The following is a 20,738-nucleotide window of genomic DNA, read 5'->3' as shown; positions in this document are numbered from 1 at the left end:
AAGAGTTTTAATTAGATTTCCATCCATTTCCTGAAGGGTGAATATTTCTGTATAATAAAACAGTAAGTCTAGTTTCCCACATCTGTCATTTTTGGGTTTGGGGTCTTTCTGCAGATATAAAATGTTTAGGAGTTTTCACACCCCTCTCCCTGACTTACAGTCTTTATTTACTTGTGAGGAAGTGTTGGTGTTATTCCTTATGTGTTCTTCCAAAGTCCACTGCTATTCCAAAAACACTTCCAGATCTATAGAGTAAACCTTGTAGGCTGTACAACATGGTTATATAATTTGTCTTATTCCAGATGAGAGCTTCCTCTTCAATAAGAATGCCTGCCTTTCTTTATTTCTCTTTTATTATGACAATCTCTTTATAGTGACACTTTGAAATCATGAGTTACCATCACCAAACTAAAAAAAATTGATTTTCATTTAATAATGATAATAGTAATATGTCCTCTCTGTGTCAGGGAGTTTTCATATGGTACTCAAACACAGCAAGTCTCAGGTACTTTTCCTCAACTTGGACATATGTCTTATTATACTGTTATCTCAGAAAATAAAAGCCATGATTATCTTTCTCAGCATTGTATAGCCAGCCTGTAGCAGAATTCTTTTTTTATGCTAAGTGCTCAATAAATATTTGTTGAATGAATGAATAAATGATTACTTTTAATCTCCCCCTGCCCCTCCCCACATGGGCAGCTAAACAAAAAACCTTACAAATACAAAAGTACATAGATGCGTACACACACATATACATATCCATATATCTATGGATGTTACAACTGCTGTGATGTTATAACTGCTCTCATTTCTTCTCTCATATTATCTCTCATCCTAAAACTTGTTGATATAATTCATCTCTTCTAGGGTCATTATTCACCTACATTGGGTGAGGGATGATAACATTAATTATAGGAGAATTTACATTTCAGTTGGAGTAGTATAATTTAGGATGTTAGTCCACTACACTAACCTTCTGGCTTAGTGTGTACTAGGGAAACATTTTTGGGATAATTATTCACGTAAGTTTTAATAATGTCACTTGATACTATTGCTTTGCTTTCCTAACATAAAATCTACACTATAATTTTCAGGTCATTTATTTTTGGAATAATCCTTATCTGTGGAAAGTTAGTGGGAAAGGCTGTTGAAGTCAAGGAATACAGAGAGGCGTGAATCCCAGTATCGTTATATTAATGCCACTTTAAGCGTCATTAATTTTTAAATATCTGAATTAAATTAATATTTCCAGTATTTTCCTAAACAGTAGAAGGATCTTAGATCATTTAATAGCAAACTACATTATGAATCTTTCATATATTGTCATTTGAGTTTTAACTTCTAGGTTCTTTACCTACATGATTTCCCTTCCATTAGTCATTGTTGTTGTTATTATATTTACTAGGATCTAACAACATATTTACCAATTACTTTGTTCACTATTCATTCTTGAACCCATTTTCTCATGTTGATTTCAATTTCCCTTTTCCTGAAGTACAACCCTTTTAGTTTCAATTAGTGTCTGTGGTTATAAGCATTTTGTGTTAAATGCCTGAACATATATTTTTTTCCACACCCAGCTTTGAAAGAGAACCTGGATGATTATAGACTTCTAGTTGAGAGTCACTTTACACAACTCTTTTAAAGCATTCTGTTGTAATGTGACATTTACTGTCATTGATGAGACCTCCGTTGTTAGTGTAATTAATTTCTTTATTCCTTTCCAATTAATGTGTGTTTGCTCTAAATGGCTTCTAAGGTTTCCTATTTGTCTTGAGTTTTGTTATTTTATTATGATATGTTCTGATATAATTTGTTCTTATTGATACTGATCTGGATTCAATATAGTCTTTAGATATCAATACTCAGGTCATTAATTCTATAAAAAAATTCAGTTACTATTTCTTCAATTATTGACCCTTCCCCATTCTTTTTCTTTTCTTTAAAATGACTAATATCTAAAAAGATTATATTGGGGAGAGTCTTCTCGTTTTAGCGTCCATGTTTCTTAACTGGACCGTTCATGTACTGTACTTTTTCACCTCTCTATCTGGCATTGATTCCTTCATATGAGCTTCCAAATCACTCATTCTCCTAATGGTTATCTTTTTCATGACTTATTCCCATCTTACTCTCTGTGGAGATCTTAAATATTTCTATTTAAGTTTTTTATATTGTCCATTGATCTTAATGTGTGAATTTTTTGTTCTGCTGTGCTACGGCTGTGGCCATTTAACACACAGCAGTAGTTTGTAATTTAGACTTGTAAATGATGTCATCCTTAGGAGTAATGATTGGTCTCATGGGAATTCTGCATGCTGAGTTTACGCATACATTAGGAAGAGGGGAATGTTTCAGATTTGCCTGTCCTGGAGCATGAATGTTTCAATATTTTCTATATTTACTGGCTCAAATTTGTAGGTAGTAGGATTAAGGAATTGAGATCCTGCCCCTCTACATAGTACAGGCCTGAGGTTTTACTTCTCTATGTGGCCTTTTTCCATCTACATGGATAAGCCAGCTTACTTGTTGCATTCCCAATGGCCATAATTTTTATTTGCTCTATTTAGGACTACTAGTCTCAGGGTTTGTTCTATCTTTCTAACATCTGTTAGAAACAGTGTCTTCTACTCCTTCCAAGCTACGGTTAGTAAAACTATGTCTCTTAGGATGTAAATCATTCATATTCCCTTGTAGTCATTCAGCTTTTGCTCCTGTTTTCCTTCTGAACTCTTAGTTTCTTCATTTTTTACTGACAGAAGGAAAAGCCTTTTTGGCTGTCAATCTCCATTGGATATTAAATTTTTGTGCCATCTTCTTCAGCTTTTCTGTGGAATAGAAAGGGAAAACTTTTCTTGTTGAATAGAAAGGGGAACTCTTTCCTGTCATTTCATTCTGCTAAATTGCCCAGAAGTAAATAAATGTGAGTTTTCATTTGCAAATTGTGGAAATTTACATATCAATGAATAAAAAAACTAACTTGAAGCCTGAAAGCCAAATGTAGGCATTCATAGTCAAACTTATGTATTGTGCTTAGAAGTGGTGAAGAAAAAAAAAATGCATCTCTACCATCTTGATACTTTTCCCCACTGGAAGTTTTATATTTTGCATTATATGTTGTACTTGGTGTTGTGTAAATAAGAATATTACTTATTTGCATGTACCAAGTGTTAAGAGAGTTAGTTTTGGTATAAAATGGCTTGATCATCATTCTCAATTTAGGCAAGTTTCTTAACTGTTAGACATTATTTTTATTTTTTATTTTTATTTAGATCCAGTTCAGAAAGTAGTGCTCAAACATATACCAGCAGGTAAGTAACTTAGAAAGTTTTTCTCATAAATAAGTGTATCTTGAAAATAAGAATGAACAGGGGCACCTGGGTGACTTGGTTAGGCATCCACTTTTGATTTCGGCTCAAATCATGTGATTGAACCCGTGTAGGGTGTGCTTGGGATTCTCTCTCTCCCCTCTCTCAACCCCTCCCCCTGCTCCCTCTTTCTCTTTCTCTCTTTCAAAGTAAATAAATAAACTTTTAAAAAAGAAAATAGTGAACAAATAATTGCTTACTATTTTTTAGCAGCCACAGATGATAAAGTACTGTCCTAAAAAACAATTTATCAGTATTTTTCGTTCTAGGAATAAATATTTATTAACTCAGTCTTTTTTCTCAGTTGACTAAATTTTTATTGATTCCCTACTCTTTTGATACACAGGAAAAAAACTAGTTAAGTCTAATGAGACAAGATATCTATAATTATTATGTGGAAGTAACTCATAAGCAGAGCATTTTTTACATTCTTTATGATGAGGTACACAAAGGAAAATACTACTTTTTTGTTCATATTACATTTATATCCACAAACTCAATATAAACAATGGGGTAAACTCCACTTAGGAGGGGTTTATCACAGGGATGGAATGATAAACACACTAAAATTCTTTGCTTCTCACAGCCCTGCAACAGCCCACAATTGTGTTAACTAAGGTTCTCTGAATTCTTCTTAAATTTTTAGTTTCCCATGCTCCACAGTTGTGGCCTTGTGATCCTTCTAAAGTCATCAAATATTTATTGGTCTTCTCACATTTCTTTCTCCCTTATTAGAATTTTAGTTTTCTTGTACTGTCTGACATTTTTCCTTAAAGTGTCTTTTAGTTACTTTCAATCTACTAGTATTCCAGAATATCCCTTTATAGCCACAGGTTAAAATTTCAGGCTGCACCACAACATTTATAGTTTCTATCCTTTCTGATGAAGTCACTTCCTCCATTAGGGAAGCTTATAGAATTTCTACATCCTTTATTCTCTCTGTTATTTTTGGATATCTCCTAACATAATTACCCTTTTATAGATGTTAGTTACATTCTCCCAACTAGGTATGAAAAAAGAGCTAATTTTCTTTATTGTCTCTGTTTCCTGTCAAGAGAATGCTCAACACAATTCTTCCAAACTTTTGCTTACCTAGAAGCATCACTTTCCCTATATATACTCTGAAATCACTTGAGGGTAATGCTCTGTACACCTAGCAGAGTACATGCTTAAAGAATAAGTTGTTAATGAATGAGTGATTACTCTTGAACTTCACATACACACATAATTAATATTATTACTACTCCAATTGTCCCCTCTCTCATTATAGAATATGGGATTCACATAATCATCTTCTTCTAGAAGTGGTATTCAACTGGACTGAGGGATAGTCAAAGGCATGGTTAACACTACCAAAACAAGAATTTTTTTAAATGCTGGAAATCTAATGGGTTGTGCATGTCAGTAGACACAAGTCTAGATCCCTTTATTGGTTTGGGGGAGAACTAACTACAGTTAACCTTCGAACAACATGGATTTGAACCATGCAGATCCACTTACACATGGGCTTTTTGATAAATATATAAATATAGTACCATAAATGTATCATCTTTATGATTTTCTTAATAGCCTTTCTTTTCCCCAGCTTACTTTATTGTAAGATACAGTTTATAATATATATATATATATATATATATATATATATATATATGAAGTATAAAATGTGTTAATCAACCCTTTATGTTATCAGAAAGGCTTCCAGTCAACAGTCGATTATTAAGTAATTAAATTTTAGAGGAGTCAAAAGTGTTATATGTGGTAATCAACTCTGTGGGGGTTGACACCCTTAACCCCTTTGTTGTTCAAGGGTCAACTGTATATTAAAAAGGGGTGTTTCATAGTGAGAATAGTTGGAAACATCTTCTTTAAGGTCTGAAGATATAAAATTGCAGAGTTAGGAAAAGGATGAGAAAAGTAAAATTATATCACTTATCACTGAATTATCTCCCTAATCTTATCATCTATATTATTTTCTCTGTCAATAAACCTCATTTAATTTGTCTTCAATTTATTATTTTTTTCTCTAATTCTGTTGGTTAGAGGATCAGAAAAAAAATCTATGGATCCAAAAATTTGATTTTGACTTTTGGTAATAAGTAGTATAAATGTAGACATTTGGGAGATATTTCTTTTTTACCATTCTTTTGCAGGCAAAGAGGAAGAAACTTCATTAAAAATATAAAATAACTTTATTGTATTGTATTGTATCAAACTAAAAGTATTATTTCATTGTTTATTTAGATCCAAATCACAGGAAAGCACCCAAACACATAACAGTAGGTAAGTATATTAGAAGCTGTCTCTTAAAATAAATGTTTGTAATTAAAATGAAATTCATAATCTATAGTATTTATTGGGTAGTTGAATTAGTAAAGTACTAAATCAGAAACAATGTATTAATCTTTACTAATCTTATTATTGGTCTTTTCTCTTCATTCAATATTGTTCTCTTAAGTCTGTTGGGAACTATCTCTTGTGGGTAGAATGGAATTAAAGGGTTGAATCCAGTAAGATATCTGATATGTAAATTGGTCTATAAAGTAAATTTATAATCAGGGCCACCTTATCCGTTAGACATTGAAGGCACAATATTTAAGTCCTATGAGTTTCCAACTGCCAAAAACAAAACTATTTACAACACGAAAAACCAAACAGATTGGCCCCAAGATATGGAAAAGGTACAATTCATATATATTTCAATTTCTAAAAAATAATGCAGTTTGATTCATATTCATGAACATTTTATTGTATGTAGAAAAATGTAAGATTTTCTCATTTGCAAATACTTCTGATTAAAAATGATGCTTCTCCAGAAATCTGATAAAATTGTAGCGTAAATGTTACTCACAGCCAAATAATTTCACAAGCAAAATTAACAAAAATTTTGTCTAGAATTTTTTTTAAGTAGGTTCCATTCCCAACGTGGAGCCCAATGTGGAACTTGAACTCATGACCCTGAGATCAAGACCTGAGCTGACACCAAGAGTCTGATGCTTACCCGGCTGAGCCACCCAGGAGACCCTAGAATCCTTTTTTTTGACATGTGAATTTTTTTGCTTGGCAGTACCCCCAGTTTGTATATTCTGCGGTGGAAGGGAATTTATTGCTCTCAATACCTTAAGCCTGTGTGTCTTTTTTCTCTTCCACAGTAACTAATAATTCCTTCAGAAGGCAATGGATATCAGAGAGTATCTCACTGAGAAATGAAAATTTCACCTTTGCTCCCTTGGTCACAGTTGAAGGAAACAATAAACCGAGTGTGGAACTATTTGCATGTGCATCTGTTTTTCTTTCTGCTTCCACCCCTGAGGCTGCAGTTCTGTCATTTCAGGGCCCTTAACTGAAGATACTCATCTCTACTCAGGCATCTCCATCCCAACCAGGCTCCCTGAGCTCTTTTTCCCAGTTCTCCTACCACCCACTCCTGCTTACTTGCTTGGAGCCTCAGATGCTGGCAATCTGCATCAACTGCTTTTCCTCAGGAAGAGCTCTGGGTGGTAGTCCATGTTCTTCCTCCTAGTCCTTCTCACTGGACTTGGCTGGCTGTATACAGATCTCAGTTAATCCTGATATTTTCCCACCTCACCTTCCCCAAAACCCGAATCCATGGCTTCTGAGGGAAGCTGTGTTTGCCTTAAGGACTATACTACTGTCTAGGACTCTTGCTCTAACCACTGCTTTTCCCTTGTCCCTTGGCTAAGTGACCCATAGGGTGAATCCTAGAAGACAGAAGAACCCAGAGGGCTTGGGCTTGGGCCTCAGGGGCAAAGGTTAATCCCTGTCAGAGTTTAGTGGCAAGGCTGAAAAATTGAGTTAGGTCAAGTTTCTCTCATTTTCATTTTTTGAAATTTTGTATGAATTGACATAAAGTTGTTCTTAATAACCTTTCTTAGTGTTATTAACCTTTTATGGGATCTTTCTGATCAGGGTTGATAAGTGTTTTCACATTAACTAAAATCTATTAATCTTTTCAGACCACCTCATCTTTTTTTTTTTTTTATTGCATCTCTGTTTTCTGTTTCATTGATTTCTGCCTTTTTAAAATTTGCTCTTTTCCTAGCTTCTGGAAGTGGAAATTTAGTTCATTTATTTTAAACATTTTCTAAATATTTTAAAGGTGTAAATTTGCTCTATATACTTCTTTAGCTTCATTTCATGAAATGTGATATGTTGTATTTTTATTATTCTTCAGGTTAAAATATTTTCTTTTTCTTTTCTTTTCTTTTCTTTTCCTTTCTTTTCTATTTTTTTTTTATTGTGGATGTTTTCCTATTTGACCTTAATTTTTGCCTAGTAGTTTTCTTTTAATTTTGTTTTTAAATTTTATTTTTTTAAATTTACATCCAAGTTAGTTAGCATTGAGTACAACAATGATTTCAGGAGTAGATTCCTTAGTGCTCCTTAACCATTTAGCCCATTCTCCCCTCCCAGAACACCTCCAGTAACCCTCTGTTTGTTCTCCATATTTGTGAGTCTCTTCTGTTTTGTCCCCCTCCCTGTTTTTATATTAGTTTTATTTCCCTTCCCTTATGTTCATGTATTTTGTCTCTTAAAGTCCTCATATGAGTGAAGTCGTATGATACTTGTCTTTCGCTGACTAATCTCACTTAGCGTAATACCCTCTAGTTCCAACCACGTAGTTGGAAATGACAAGATTTCATTCTTTTTGATTGCCAAATAATACTCCATTGTATATATACCACATCTTCTTTATCCATTCATCCATTGATGGACATTTGGGCTTTTTCCATACTTTGGCTATTGTTGATAACACTGCTATAAACATTGGGGTGTATGTGCCCCTCTGAAACAGCACACCTGTATCTCTTGGATAAATACCTAGCAGTGCAATTGCTGGGTCACAGGGTAGTTCTATTCAGGTCAAAATATTTTCTAATTTTCACTTTGATATCTGAATTATAGGTTACTTAGAAGTGTATTGTTTAACTTCCAAATATTTGGATATTTTCAGTTTAATCTTTTCTTATTGATTTATAATTAATTCAATCATAGGCAGAGAACATACATACACAATTAACAATTCTTTGAAATTATTGTTTTCTTTATGGTCTAGACTATGATGTACTTTGGTGAGTGCTCCATGTGCACTAAAAAATGTACAATTTGCGATTATTGAAAAATGTCAATAAAATCAAGTTTGTTACCAGTATTTCTGAAACCTTTAAATTTTTTTCCCTTTTCTATTATTTCCTGAGAGACATGTGTTAAAATTGCCTATTGTTGTTGTTTATATGTTATCTGTTTTAGGTATATTATAGGTGTTTCACATGTTTTCAAGTTATATTTTAGTACATATATCTTTAGGATTGGTATGCTTTTCTGATGAACTAACTGATCCTTTATCATGACATAATTCTTTTTATTTCTAATAGTCTTAGTTTTTAATTTTACTTTTTTTCTGATATTAATATAGCCATACCAACTTTTTTACAGTTCTTTGCATGCAGATATCTTTTTCATCCTTTAACTTTCAATGTATCTTTCCTTATATTTAAGATGTATCTGATGTAAACAGAATAGAGTTGAATCTTATATTTTTTAAATTCAGTCATATAATGTTTTCAAATTGAAGTGTTAAAAGCATTTACATTTAATATAACTTCTGATACTATTGGTTTTAAGTCTACCATTTTATTATGTGTTTTCTATTTGTCCCACATTTCTTTGTTCTTCCCCCCACCTCTGTTTTTCTTTTAGGGTAATTGAGGATTAATCTGTTTTTCTTCCCTGTTGGCTCTTGTAGCTGTCCTTTTTTTCTTTTTTAAAGTTTATTACTTATTTTGAGAGAGAGATAGAATTACAGTCAGGCTCCACACTGTCAGCATGGAGCCTGATGCAGGACTTGAACACATGAACCATGAGATCATGACCTAAGCCAAAGTTGGAAGCTTAATCAACTGAACCACCCAGGCGTCCCTCCAGCTGTCTTTTTAAATATTAATTTTTTTTGGTGGCTTTTCCTTAATTTATCCTTAATTTATCACAGTCTACCTTGATTATTGGTGTATAAAAATGCAACAGACTTCTGTTCATTGATTTTATGGCCTGCAACTTTGCTGAATTCATGTATCAGTTCTAGCAATTTTTTCTTCTGGGTTTTCTACATACAGTATTATGTCATCTGTGAAGCGTAAACGTTTGACTTCTTCCTTGCCAATTTGGAGGCCTTTTATTTCTTTTTATTGTCTAATTGCTGAGGTTTTAGGACTTCTAGTACTCTATTAAGTAACAATGGTGAGAATAGACATCCCTATCTTGTTCCTGACCATAGAGAAAAAGCTCTCAGGTTTTCTTCATTGAGGATGTTATTAGTTGTGTCTTTTGTGTATGGCCTTTATAATGTTTGTGTATGTTCCCTCTATCCCTACTTCATTGTGGGTTATTTATCAAGAATGGATGCTGTATTTTGTTATATTTGCTATATTTGTTTCAAGAATGAATGCTATCCAGGGCCAGCTCCCTCCACCCCAGAAGTGCACACCACAGCTCCACTCTGGGGAAAGTTGTGCACTTCCAAAACCTCAGAGTTTGAGCTCCAAACACTGTTTGAAAACAAAACAAAACAAAACAAAAAACCCAAACACACACACACACACACACACACACACACACAACAACAACAACAAAAATCCTGTGGAATTCAGCACTTCTTGATCCCTAATCCATGGTCCAGAGAGGTTTTCCTCCTGTGTGAACTCAATGCCACACTTTCTCGACCCATCTCTCTTTCTCTCCCTTTTGTCTTTCCACAGGAAGGGTTCCCTCCCCTCCATGGCACCACCATTTTTCTCTACCCCAATTCACTTCCACGCAACTTCTACCTGCCACACTGTCTCCCTCCAACAGTGGAGATTCTTCTGCTACTCCTCAGATCATTTTCCTGGGTGTCCCAAGTGATATGACCTCAATATAGCTGTGTTTGAGGGACAAGGAAAGCCCCGGGACCCTACTTCTCTGCCATCTTAACTCCTCCACCTTGTCAGAAACTTTTAACCATGACTGTTTTTCTGGAGACAAATAATATGTGAAAAAAAGTGGCACTCCTCTCCCACAATAACAGGCACTGCAGCAGCAGAGCCAGTGGGTGAAATCCTGTCTTCAATACCCACTATGTTAACAAGGCAATTTTACAGAGCCTGTGTGTGGAACTCTGACTTCCACTGCCACCATCTTGCAATAACAAGGTGATGGTCCTCTCTAGTTAAGTCAGTGAGTGGAATCTTGATTCAAATGAGTTTTTTCCTCAGAAATAATGGAGGACAAAAGAAGTAACAGAACACTTATTTTCAAGTGCTAAAAGAACTCTCAACACAGAATTCTATATCCAGAAAAAATACCTTTTAGAAATGAAAGTGAAAGACATTCTGAGATAAAGAAAAAGAATTTGTAACCATCAGACCTGTTCTAAAAGAATAGCTAAAGGAAATTGGCAACAAAGAAAGAAAATTGTATTAAAAGCAAACTTGGAATACCAGAATGAAAGAACAATGGAAAGGCTAAATACATGGGCACATACAATAGATTATTCTTTTACTGTTGAGTTTTGAAAAGTGTGATGATTAAAAGCAAAAACTGTAACTGCTAGATAAAGTTCTCAATATATGCAGAAAAATATTTGAGACAACGATATCATAGTGGGGATCACTTTGTGTGGATGTAAAGGGGCCTAAATGATGATAAGTTACCAACATTCCACTTCAAGTGGTAAAATGTTAATACCAGCAGACTGTAATAAGCTGTATGTATATATATTATAATCTCTAGAACAACTACAAAGAAACTTTTAGTTTTTACATGTTTATACAGTTGTTTTCGTGCATACTGTTTTTATATGGTCTTCAAAAAAATAGTATAAATTAAAGTGTGGTGCTGAAAATGTTCAAATAACTTATAAAAAGTCAGGAAATGGGAAACAAAGCGTGGGAAGAAACAGAAACCAAATAACCTGATGGTAGGGTTAAATTCTTATATATCAATAATTACATTATATAAAAATGGCAAACACATCAATTGAAAAACAGGGATTGCAGAAATCAATTTTTTAAATGACACAAATTTCTAAAAAAAAAATCTCCCTTTAAATATAACATATGTAGGTTAAAGGTAAAATGATGAAAACAAATATATGATGCAAACACTAATCAGGAGAATGCTTTAATGGCTATATTAACATAAAAGTAGACTTCAGAGCAAAGAAAAGTTCCAGAGTGACATTACATAATAATAAAAGGGTCAATCCACCAAGAAGACATAACAGTATTATATGTATATGAACAAAACAAAGGAGTTGCCAAATATGTGAAGCAAAATTGACAGAACTGAAAGGAGAACTCCATTATATTATTATCAGTTGAGGAATTCTCCATCTTTCTCTCAGTACTTTATAGTACTTTATATCCCATCATCCAATGACACCTACTGGACATTTATGGAACATATTATCCAACAACAGCAGAATACAAATTCTTTTTAAGCACACGTGAGACATTTAGTAAGCTAGGCCATATCTTCAATCATAGAATGGATCTCAAAAATTTATACCTCCTCACACTTTTGTCTCTTGGTTGATTCCTATTATTGAATCTGGGTGAAACCTCCTGACTTACTTCTAACAAATAGAATATCACAAAAGAGATGGGGTGTCGTTTCTTAGATTAGGTAATAAAAAACTAATGTTCCCATCACGCTTATATTCTCTGTCTGACTTTTCTCCCTTGCTTGCACTAATGAAGCAAGGTGCCATGTTTTGAGATCCACCTTGAGTAGGCACACATAGAAAGGAACTGAGATTGACCTTTTTCCAAAAGCCAGGAAGAAGGGCTCTGGCTCAATAGTACATGAACTGAATCTTGCCAACAAGGACAGGAGGAAGTGGATCCTTCTCCAGTTAAGCCTTAAGATGACTGCGTCCCAAGGTAACATCTTGATTCATGCCTGAAAGAGACTCTAATTTAGAGGATCTAATAAGTACTGCCAGGATTCCTGATCTATAGAAATTAGTATTATAAATGTTGATGTTTAAAAAAAGCAGAAAGGGAGGGATAAAAGGAACAAGGGAACTCCAAAATATCCAGCAAACACTAAACAAGATGGCATTAGTAAAGCCTTACATATCAATAATTACTCTATATGTAAATGGATTGAATTCTTCAATCAAAAAGACACAGTGACTGAATGGATTAAAGTTACTACTATGAACAACTTTATGAAAATACATTGGATAGCCTTGAAGAAGTGGATACATTCCTGGAAACATACAACTTACCAAGAGTGAATCCTGAAGAAAGAAAAAATATAAACAGATCAATAACAAGTAAGGTGATTGGAATCAGTAATCAAAAACCTCCCAACAAAGAAAAGACCAGGACCAGATGGTTTTACTAGTAAACTCTACTAAAGAAAAATTAATGCCAATCCTTCTCAAACTTTTCCAAAAAATTGAAGATGAGGGAAAACTCACACTCATTCTATGAGGCCAGTATTGCCCTGATACCAAAGCCAGATGATGACAGTATGAGGAAATAAATGGAATCCCTTATGAACATAGATGCAAAGATTATCAGTAAGGTATTAACAAACTGAATTCAACAGTACATTAAAAAGACATACACTCTGATCAAGAGGGATTTATCTGTGGAATTTAAGCATTATTCAACATACACAAATCAATAAATGTAATACACCACATTAGTAGAATGAAAGGTCAAAATCATAACATCTCAATAGATGCAAGTAGAGCATTTAACAGAATGTAACATTGCTTCATGATAAGAATCCTCAACAAATGGATACATAGAAGGAATATATCTCATTAGAATAAAGCCATATATGACAAACTCACACCAAATATCATACCTAACAGTGAAAGGTTGATAGCTTTTCCTCTGAGATAAGAAACATAAGGGTGCCAACTCTTACCACTGCTACTCAATATAGTACTGGAAGTCCTAGCTAGAGCAATTGGGTAAGATAAGAAAAGAAAAGCCATGCAAATCAGAAAGGAAGAAGTAAAACTGACTTTATTTGCAGATTATATAATTTTATACAAGAAAATCCTAAAACCCAACCAAAAACTCTTAGAACTCTTAACAAATTCAATAAAGTTGCAGGATATAAAATCAACATACAGGAATCAGTTATGTTTTTACATACTAACAATCTGAAAAAAATAGTAATCTCATTCAAAGTATATCAGGATATTAAAATACTTAGGAATAAATGTAACCAAGGAAGTGAAAGATCTGATCTTATCAACCATAAGGCTTGATAAAAAAAGTTGAAGATGACACAAATAAATGGAAAGATAATCCATGTCCATGGATTGGAAGAATTACTTTTGTGAAAATTGTCCACACTACTCAAATCCTTCTGTAGATTCAATACAATCCCTATCAACAACATTCCAGGTACTTTTCATAGAAATAGAAAAGAACAATCCTAAAATTTTATGGAACCACAAAAGACTCCAAATAGCCAAAGCAACCCTGAGAAAGAACAAAGCTGGAGGCTTTGTACTTCCTGATTTCAGACTATACTCCAAGGCTATAATTATCTCAAAAGAATATACTACAAGCATAAAAGTAGACCTGCAGATGAATGAAACAGATTGAGAGCCCAGAAATAAACCCCTGTATAGATAATATTTGGAAAGGGAGCCAAGAATACTCAATGGGGGAAAAGATAGTCTTTTCAATAAATGGTTTTAGGAAATCTGATAACCACATGCAGAAAAATGAAATTAGAGCCCTGTCTTATACCACTCATAAAAATTAACTAGAAATGAATTAAAGACTTAAACATAAGACCTGAAACTGTAAACCTCCTAGGAGAAAACATAGGGAAAATCTCCTTGACATTGGTCTTGGCAATGATTGTTTTGGTTATGACACCAAAGCACAAGTAACAAAGGCAAAAATAAATAAGTAGGGCTGGAGCTTCTGTACAACAAAAGAAATATTCAACAAAATGAAAAGACAACACATGGAAAGGGAGGAAATATTTGCATATCATATATCTGATAAGTGGTCAATATCCAAAATCTATTAAAAAAAATCATATGGGGCATCTGAGTGGCTCAGTCAGTTGAGCTTCTGGCTTCCGCTCAGGTCAAGGTCTCAAGGCCTGTGAGTTCGAGCCCTGTGTCAGGCTCTGTGCTGACAGCTCAGAGCCTGGAGCCTGCTTCAGATTCTGTGTCCCTCTCTCACTCTGCTCCGTCCTAGCTCATGCTCTCTCTCTCGCTCTCAATAATAAATAAAATATTTTAATTGTTTTTAAGTCATATGACTTGGGGCACCTGGTGGCTCGATTGGTAACCCAGATCACGATCTTGTGGTTTGTGAATTACAGTTCTGAATTGGGCTTGCTGCAATCAGCACAGTGCCCACTTTGGATCCTCTGTCCCTCTCTCTTTGCCTCTCTCTCTCTCTCAAAAATAAACAAACATTAAAAAAACTCATATGACTCAATAACAACAAACCCCCGATATTTTAAATAATATTTTTATAATATTAAAAAATGGGCAGAGTAACTGAATAGACATTTTTGCAAAGAAGGCATACAAATGGACAATAGCTATATGAAGAGATACTCAGTGTTGCTAATCATGCAAATCAAAACCACAATGAGATATCACTTCACACCTATTAGAATGTCTATCATCAAAAAGACCAGAGATTACAAGTATTGGCAAGGATGTCGAGAAAAGGGAACCTAAATGCAATATTGATAGAAATGTAAATGTATACAGCCACTATGGAAAACAGTATTGAGATTCCTCAATGTTGAACACTGAATTGCCATATGATCCAGTAATCCTATTTCTGGGTGTATATCAAAAGAAAATGAAAACAGGATCTCGAAAGAAATATATACATAGCACAATGATATATTAGGCAGCTATTAAAAAGAAGGAAGTCTTGCCATTTGTGACATGTATGGGCCTTGAGGGCATTATGCTAAGTGAAATAAGACAGAGGGAGACAAATATTGTATGGTATCTTTTTCATGTGAACTCCAAAAAAAACTGAACTCATAGAAAGTAGAATGATGGTTACCAAGAGGTGGGGGCTGAGGGAATTAGGAAGGTTTTGGTCAAAGGGCATAAACTTCCAGTTAGAAGATGAATACGTTCTGGGTATCTAATGCATAGCATTGTGATTATAATTAACAGTATTGTATTGTCTACTTGAAAATTGCTAAAAGAATGCATCTGAAATGTTCTTACCATAAAAAAGAAGTGGTATCATGTGATGTGACAGAGGTGAGCAGCTAATGCTATGGTGGTAATCATATTACAATGTATAAATGTATCAAATCAAGTTGTACTCCTTAAAATGACACAATGTTATATGTCAATTATTTCTCTATAAAGCTGAAAAACAGACCTAATAAATAAATGTTAAAACATAAAAAGAGAAAGAAACAGCAGACAGATGAAGGAAAAGAAAGAAGAGGGGGAGAAACACACATGCATATTGCATAGAAATACAAACACATAGACTAGTAACAGTTGTCACCATATATCTGAAAACAGCTCTATGTATAGACTCTCAGCACATGAACTTCATGGACCATAAACAAGTTACTCTCTAAAGTAAGGCCAAGTCAACTTGATTTTACCCACAGAATGACATGAGCACTTATGGAAAGTCATCTAAGCCTCACATATCAAGTTTTTTGTCCTCTATTGTGTTTTTATTTCAGCTAACTTTTGTAGTTGTTAATGTACAATACTAGAATATTGAGTTTTAAAACTACACTAGTAGTGAGAATGTTGAACATGCTAAAAAGTGGCATCAAATTTTTACAGAAAAAAGGTAGAGATTATTGTGGTAAATATAATTATTAATTGAAAATGATAAGAAGGGGCGCCTGGGTGGCGCAGTTGGTTAAGCGTCTGACTTCAGCCAGGTCACGATCTCACGGTCCGTGAGTTCAAGCCCTGCGTCGGTCTCTGGGCTGATGGCTCAGAGCCTGGAGCCTGTTTCCGATTCTGTGTCTCCCTCTCTCTCTGCCCCTCCCCCGTTCATGCTCTGTCTCTCTCTGTCCCAAAAATAAATAAACGTTGAAAAAAAAATTTTTTTTTAAATAAAAAAAAATGATAAGAATAAACATCTCAACAGAAAGAATAATTGTGAAGGAAAAAGAATAATTTGAGCAAAACATGAATAGATCTATGCCTAAGGTGTAAGAAAAAAATATGTCTGGGGTGAAGATATTTTCTCTGAATTGTCTGATTAAAAATATCTATGTACATATATATGAACAATATAAAAGAGCTAGGTGTATTGGGGCTTACATTTACCATACAAATACAAACATCATCAAGAAGACAATAAACTTCATATTAAAAAAAAAGAAAACATAAAATTATAATTTAAATGAGAAGCTATCTATCTGACTCCAAAGACTGGCACTAACAAGCGATTAGACATGAAGATGCTACTTAATCTCTCTGAGCTTAAAGTTCATCATGCATTAAATGAGGATAATTATACCCAGGTAAGAGTATTTTCAATGATTCACGTGAAGTCCTTGGCTTGTGGGCATTTGAGAGTTTTTCAATAAGTGGAAGCTATCATTGGAAAATATCTTCTAATCTCTAATCCTAATAATGAGTTACTAAAATCAGAATAGGCAAGGGGACATTTCACCAAACCCGGCACCTAGTAAAGTATGAAGTAATGTTAGTTTTTTTGCCTTGTTTTTATTTATTATATTAATTTGAATAGGAAATGCATAAAATTCAGTTTCATAAGGAAATAAAAGATTAATTATTAAGTATTTGCTTATTCTTACATAATGAATGACTAAATTCTCATTAATTTGCTTTTTAGAATAGTGAGTTTCTACTTCAGAAATGAATTTCCCAGTAGCATATTTGATTAGGAGGGAGGTATTGACTTTTCATTTCTATTAGGATGATTTTGTAAAAGTATACCAAAAACGTGTTTAAATAAGGACAAAAATATATACATAAGTGGAATATAGGCAAACTCCTACTCATGACTCTTAAGGATGAGCAAGGATGACCAGACAAAACAGTGAATGGAAAATAGACTTTTCCATCATCACAATAATTCATGAATGTACCTCAGCTAAGGAAAGCAGGTAATACATAATACATTGTTAAAAGTGTACAGAATAAGGTACTTTGGGGGGAGTCAAGCATTCTCATGATAGTTAGATGAAGATTTTTGGTTGTAGGCTAAACTGATAGTCTACTGAGTTCTGGAATAAGGGAGGCACATCTATCAAATCTTTAGAATCCCTTGACTTGATTGTTTCATCTTTAATTTTAACATGATATTATTTATATTGGATTACCCAGAATGAAAATGTTTTGGTTATTTCTTTTTACAACTAAATAAATGTTTGCTGAATAAGAAAGTTAAAAAATGTTAATGCTGTAAGATATGAAGTTTAGGGTAATTTGTTCCACAGTGATAAATAACTAATCCACCTACTTTAGCTTTAATACACAGTAGTTATTTGAAAATAGTAATTTTTTAATTAGAAGACAAAATGCTTTCAATATAGGAGAAACCATCTGATTTAACAGATAACACTTCATAAAAAATCCATTTAAAAAACAAACTTCAAAGATTACAAAGCAGATCCAATATGACTCATTTTCAGAAACCAATTTCAAGGTACTCAATACAAGGTGTGTTGCCATTTTTCATTAGGAATTTTGGATGCCACTAAGATAACATTTTTAGCATTTAAAAATTTTGAAATAATATATTACTTATTGGAGTAAGGATAAACCAGAACTAATATATACATAATGTACACTCTTCCCTATTACAGCATATGATTATATTTCAGACTCAGATTTACACCTGTGTGACTCTGGAAGTTAATTTTTGAAATCATATATCGCAGAAGCAAAATCAAACTTGATATTATATATTTATTTAGAGAAGAACCAATATTAATTTAGTGGTTGTACATTCACAAGTTAGTGCTGGGTAGCCTTATAAAAAGACAGGTGTTTATGTACACTACATTTTTCAGTGCATCTTAGTAATCAAACTAGTCACCTTCAGGAATGGAATTATTAAGAATTGCTCAAAGCCCTTCCTCTATGCAATAATTTATAAAATATCTACAACGACACTTCAAACACCTATTTCATATTTCAGGACTCTTATCTTGGTTTCATGGCTTAAATTCCTCCAGAATAGAGTAAAAATAAACCTTCATATTTCGTTAACAAAATAAGAACTTAATGGTCTGGTAATTTGCCTTGATCCCTCAACTCATGATTTTATTATCTATTACTAAATGATCATTTATTACCAAATATTCAGCCAATGGCATGGCATAGAAAATTTATATTAATAGTAAATGTGAGTTTTGGGCTGGTGGTAAGATGGCAGAGTAGGAGGACCCTAAGTTTACCTCATCCCATGATAGGAGTAGATAACACTCACATCAGTGTAAATAACCTAGACAATGGCCAAAGACTGGAAGAACAAACTCCACAACTAAATGTAGAAAAGAAGCCTCACTGAAGAGGGTAGGAAGAGCAGAGTCTTGATGGGAGCTAAATGGACTGTGAGTCTATCCATGGCGGGGAGGAACCTGAGGGCATGGAGAAGGGAGAGAAACAGACTATCACACCAGGGAGCCCACATGGGAAAAACAAACCCCCATAATTTTGGCTTTGAAAACCAGAGACGCCAAATTAGGAGAGTTCTTACAGCCAGTGGGACTTAAAACCTGGAATTTAAAAATTCAGCAGGCTCAGCTCTGGGAGAGCCAGAAGGTCAAGAGGAAGCTGAGTCCCTGCCCTTAAAGAGACAGCACAAAAAACAGCTTGTGGAGGTATAGCATAGAAGCAATAGTTTGAAGAGTGCCTGGAACATATGGGAGGGGAAATAATTTATTAATCTCAGAGCAAGTGCTGGAGGGGCCAAGATCATCGGTAGACTCTTCCAGGAACAAAGGAGCTGGCAGGTGCAATTTCCCTTCTCTGGTCCCAGCATAAACAGGGCCTCAACCAGAACCAGCACAACACTGACACTCATTACCTAATTAATGACACTGTAGCCCCATACCCCTCACACATTGGCAGATCCACCCCTTCCAGCCAAGACTGCTTTAGTCTAAATGCTGCATGTCCCCTCCCCCAGAGAATTTCCTCAAACCTTACTAACACTGGGCCTCCCCCAAAAAGTTGAAGATCCACCCCTTCCAATTGGCTCTTGGCTAGAGGCCAGCCAGGGCAGTGCTGCAGGCCTGGCAGTGTGCAGGTAGCCCCAATGGGGGCCAGTACTACACTGAGTGACTCTGCCTCTGGGGAGAGGGGAAAGATAACACACAAATGTCAGACTGTGGCCCTAGCAGCAGGCTGGGGGCAGACTGCTGGTCTGACTGCAGGCCACACCCATCAGTGAAAGCTTCTCAGGGGGCAATACAGGGAAAGCATCTGAAGTTGGGTACTACTGTGTCTATAGCAAGCTACTGGTCTGACTACACTTAAGCCCAAGGTGGCCACAGACTGACCCACTAACACCACAGGGACCAAACATTGCCCACAACAGGCAAAGAGAGACATTGCAGACAATTGGACTGAAGGGAAAAGTCATCAGAACACAACAGCAGGGCACACACAACACACACAGGAGTCACTCCTTGAAGGACCAAGTCCTAGGGAACAGGGTCACTACACTGCAGAGCACTATAGGACCACTTCTTTGTAAGACCACTACTTAAAATTTTTTTTTAAAGTTTATTTAGAGAGAGAGAGTACTAGTCGGGGAGGGGCAGCTATATAGAGAGAATTCCAAGCAGGCTCCATACTGTCAGTGCAGAGCCTGATGTGGGGCTTGAACTCTCAGACTGTAAGATCATGACCTGAGCCAAAATCCAAAGTCAGACACTTAACTGACTGAGGCACCCAGGTGTCCCCATAAGGCCACTATAAAGAGCAGAAGACATATCTGCTTTCCTAACATACAGAAATACAGAGTTAGACAAAATGAGGAGACAGAGGAATATGTCATAAATGAAAGACCAGGACAAAATCACAACAGAAGACCTAAATGAAATGGAGATAAGTAATATGTCTAAAGGAGAATTTAAAGTAATGATCATAATTATACCCACTGGGCTTAATAAAAGAGTATAGGACCTCAGTGAGACCCTTAACAAAGAGGTAAAAAAGAACTGGAGAAGAACAGATTAAGTGAAATTTAAAATACACCTGATGGAATGAAAAGTAGACTAGAAAGGGAAGAATGAGTCAGTGATCTGGAGGACAGTGTAATGGAAAGTAATCAACCTAGCAGGTAACAGAACAAACATTATGCAAAATGAGAATAGACTCAGGGAACTCAG

General features: G+C 34.8%; 1 protein-coding gene across 6 annotated transcripts in view; it reads left to right on the top strand.

Moving 5' to 3' along the window:
* Positions 1-6,639, top strand: part of ADAM32 (ADAM metallopeptidase domain 32) — a 189,561-nt gene extending 182,922 nt beyond the window's left edge. For 2 of the 6 annotated variants that reach the window (XR_015250076.1, XM_086703656.1), the window contains 3 exons: positions 3,276-3,314; positions 5,613-5,651; positions 6,521-6,639. Coding sequence is in view for 4 of the 6 variants with exons in the window: in XM_086703656.1 (XP_086559782.1) it covers positions 3,276-3,314; positions 5,613-5,651; positions 6,521-6,527 (85 nt within the window). In the remaining 2 variants the exon portion in view is untranslated. Of the gene's footprint in view, positions 1-3,275; positions 3,315-5,612; positions 5,652-6,263; positions 6,486-6,520 lie in introns of those variants that run through there. The other 4 variants (XM_086703657.1, XM_086703655.1, XM_086703658.1 and 1 more) reach the window with 4 other exon arrangements.
* The last annotated feature ends 14,099 nt before the right edge of the window (positions 6,640-20,738 follow it).

The sequence above is a fragment of the Puma concolor genome, chromosome B1, assembly GCF_028749965.1.
Source record: "Puma concolor isolate L17-30 chromosome B1, mPumCon1.1.hap2, whole genome shotgun sequence".
Taxonomy (NCBI): domain Eukaryota; kingdom Metazoa; phylum Chordata; class Mammalia; order Carnivora; family Felidae; genus Puma; species Puma concolor.
This window is presented reverse-complemented; position numbering and strand designations above follow the sequence as displayed.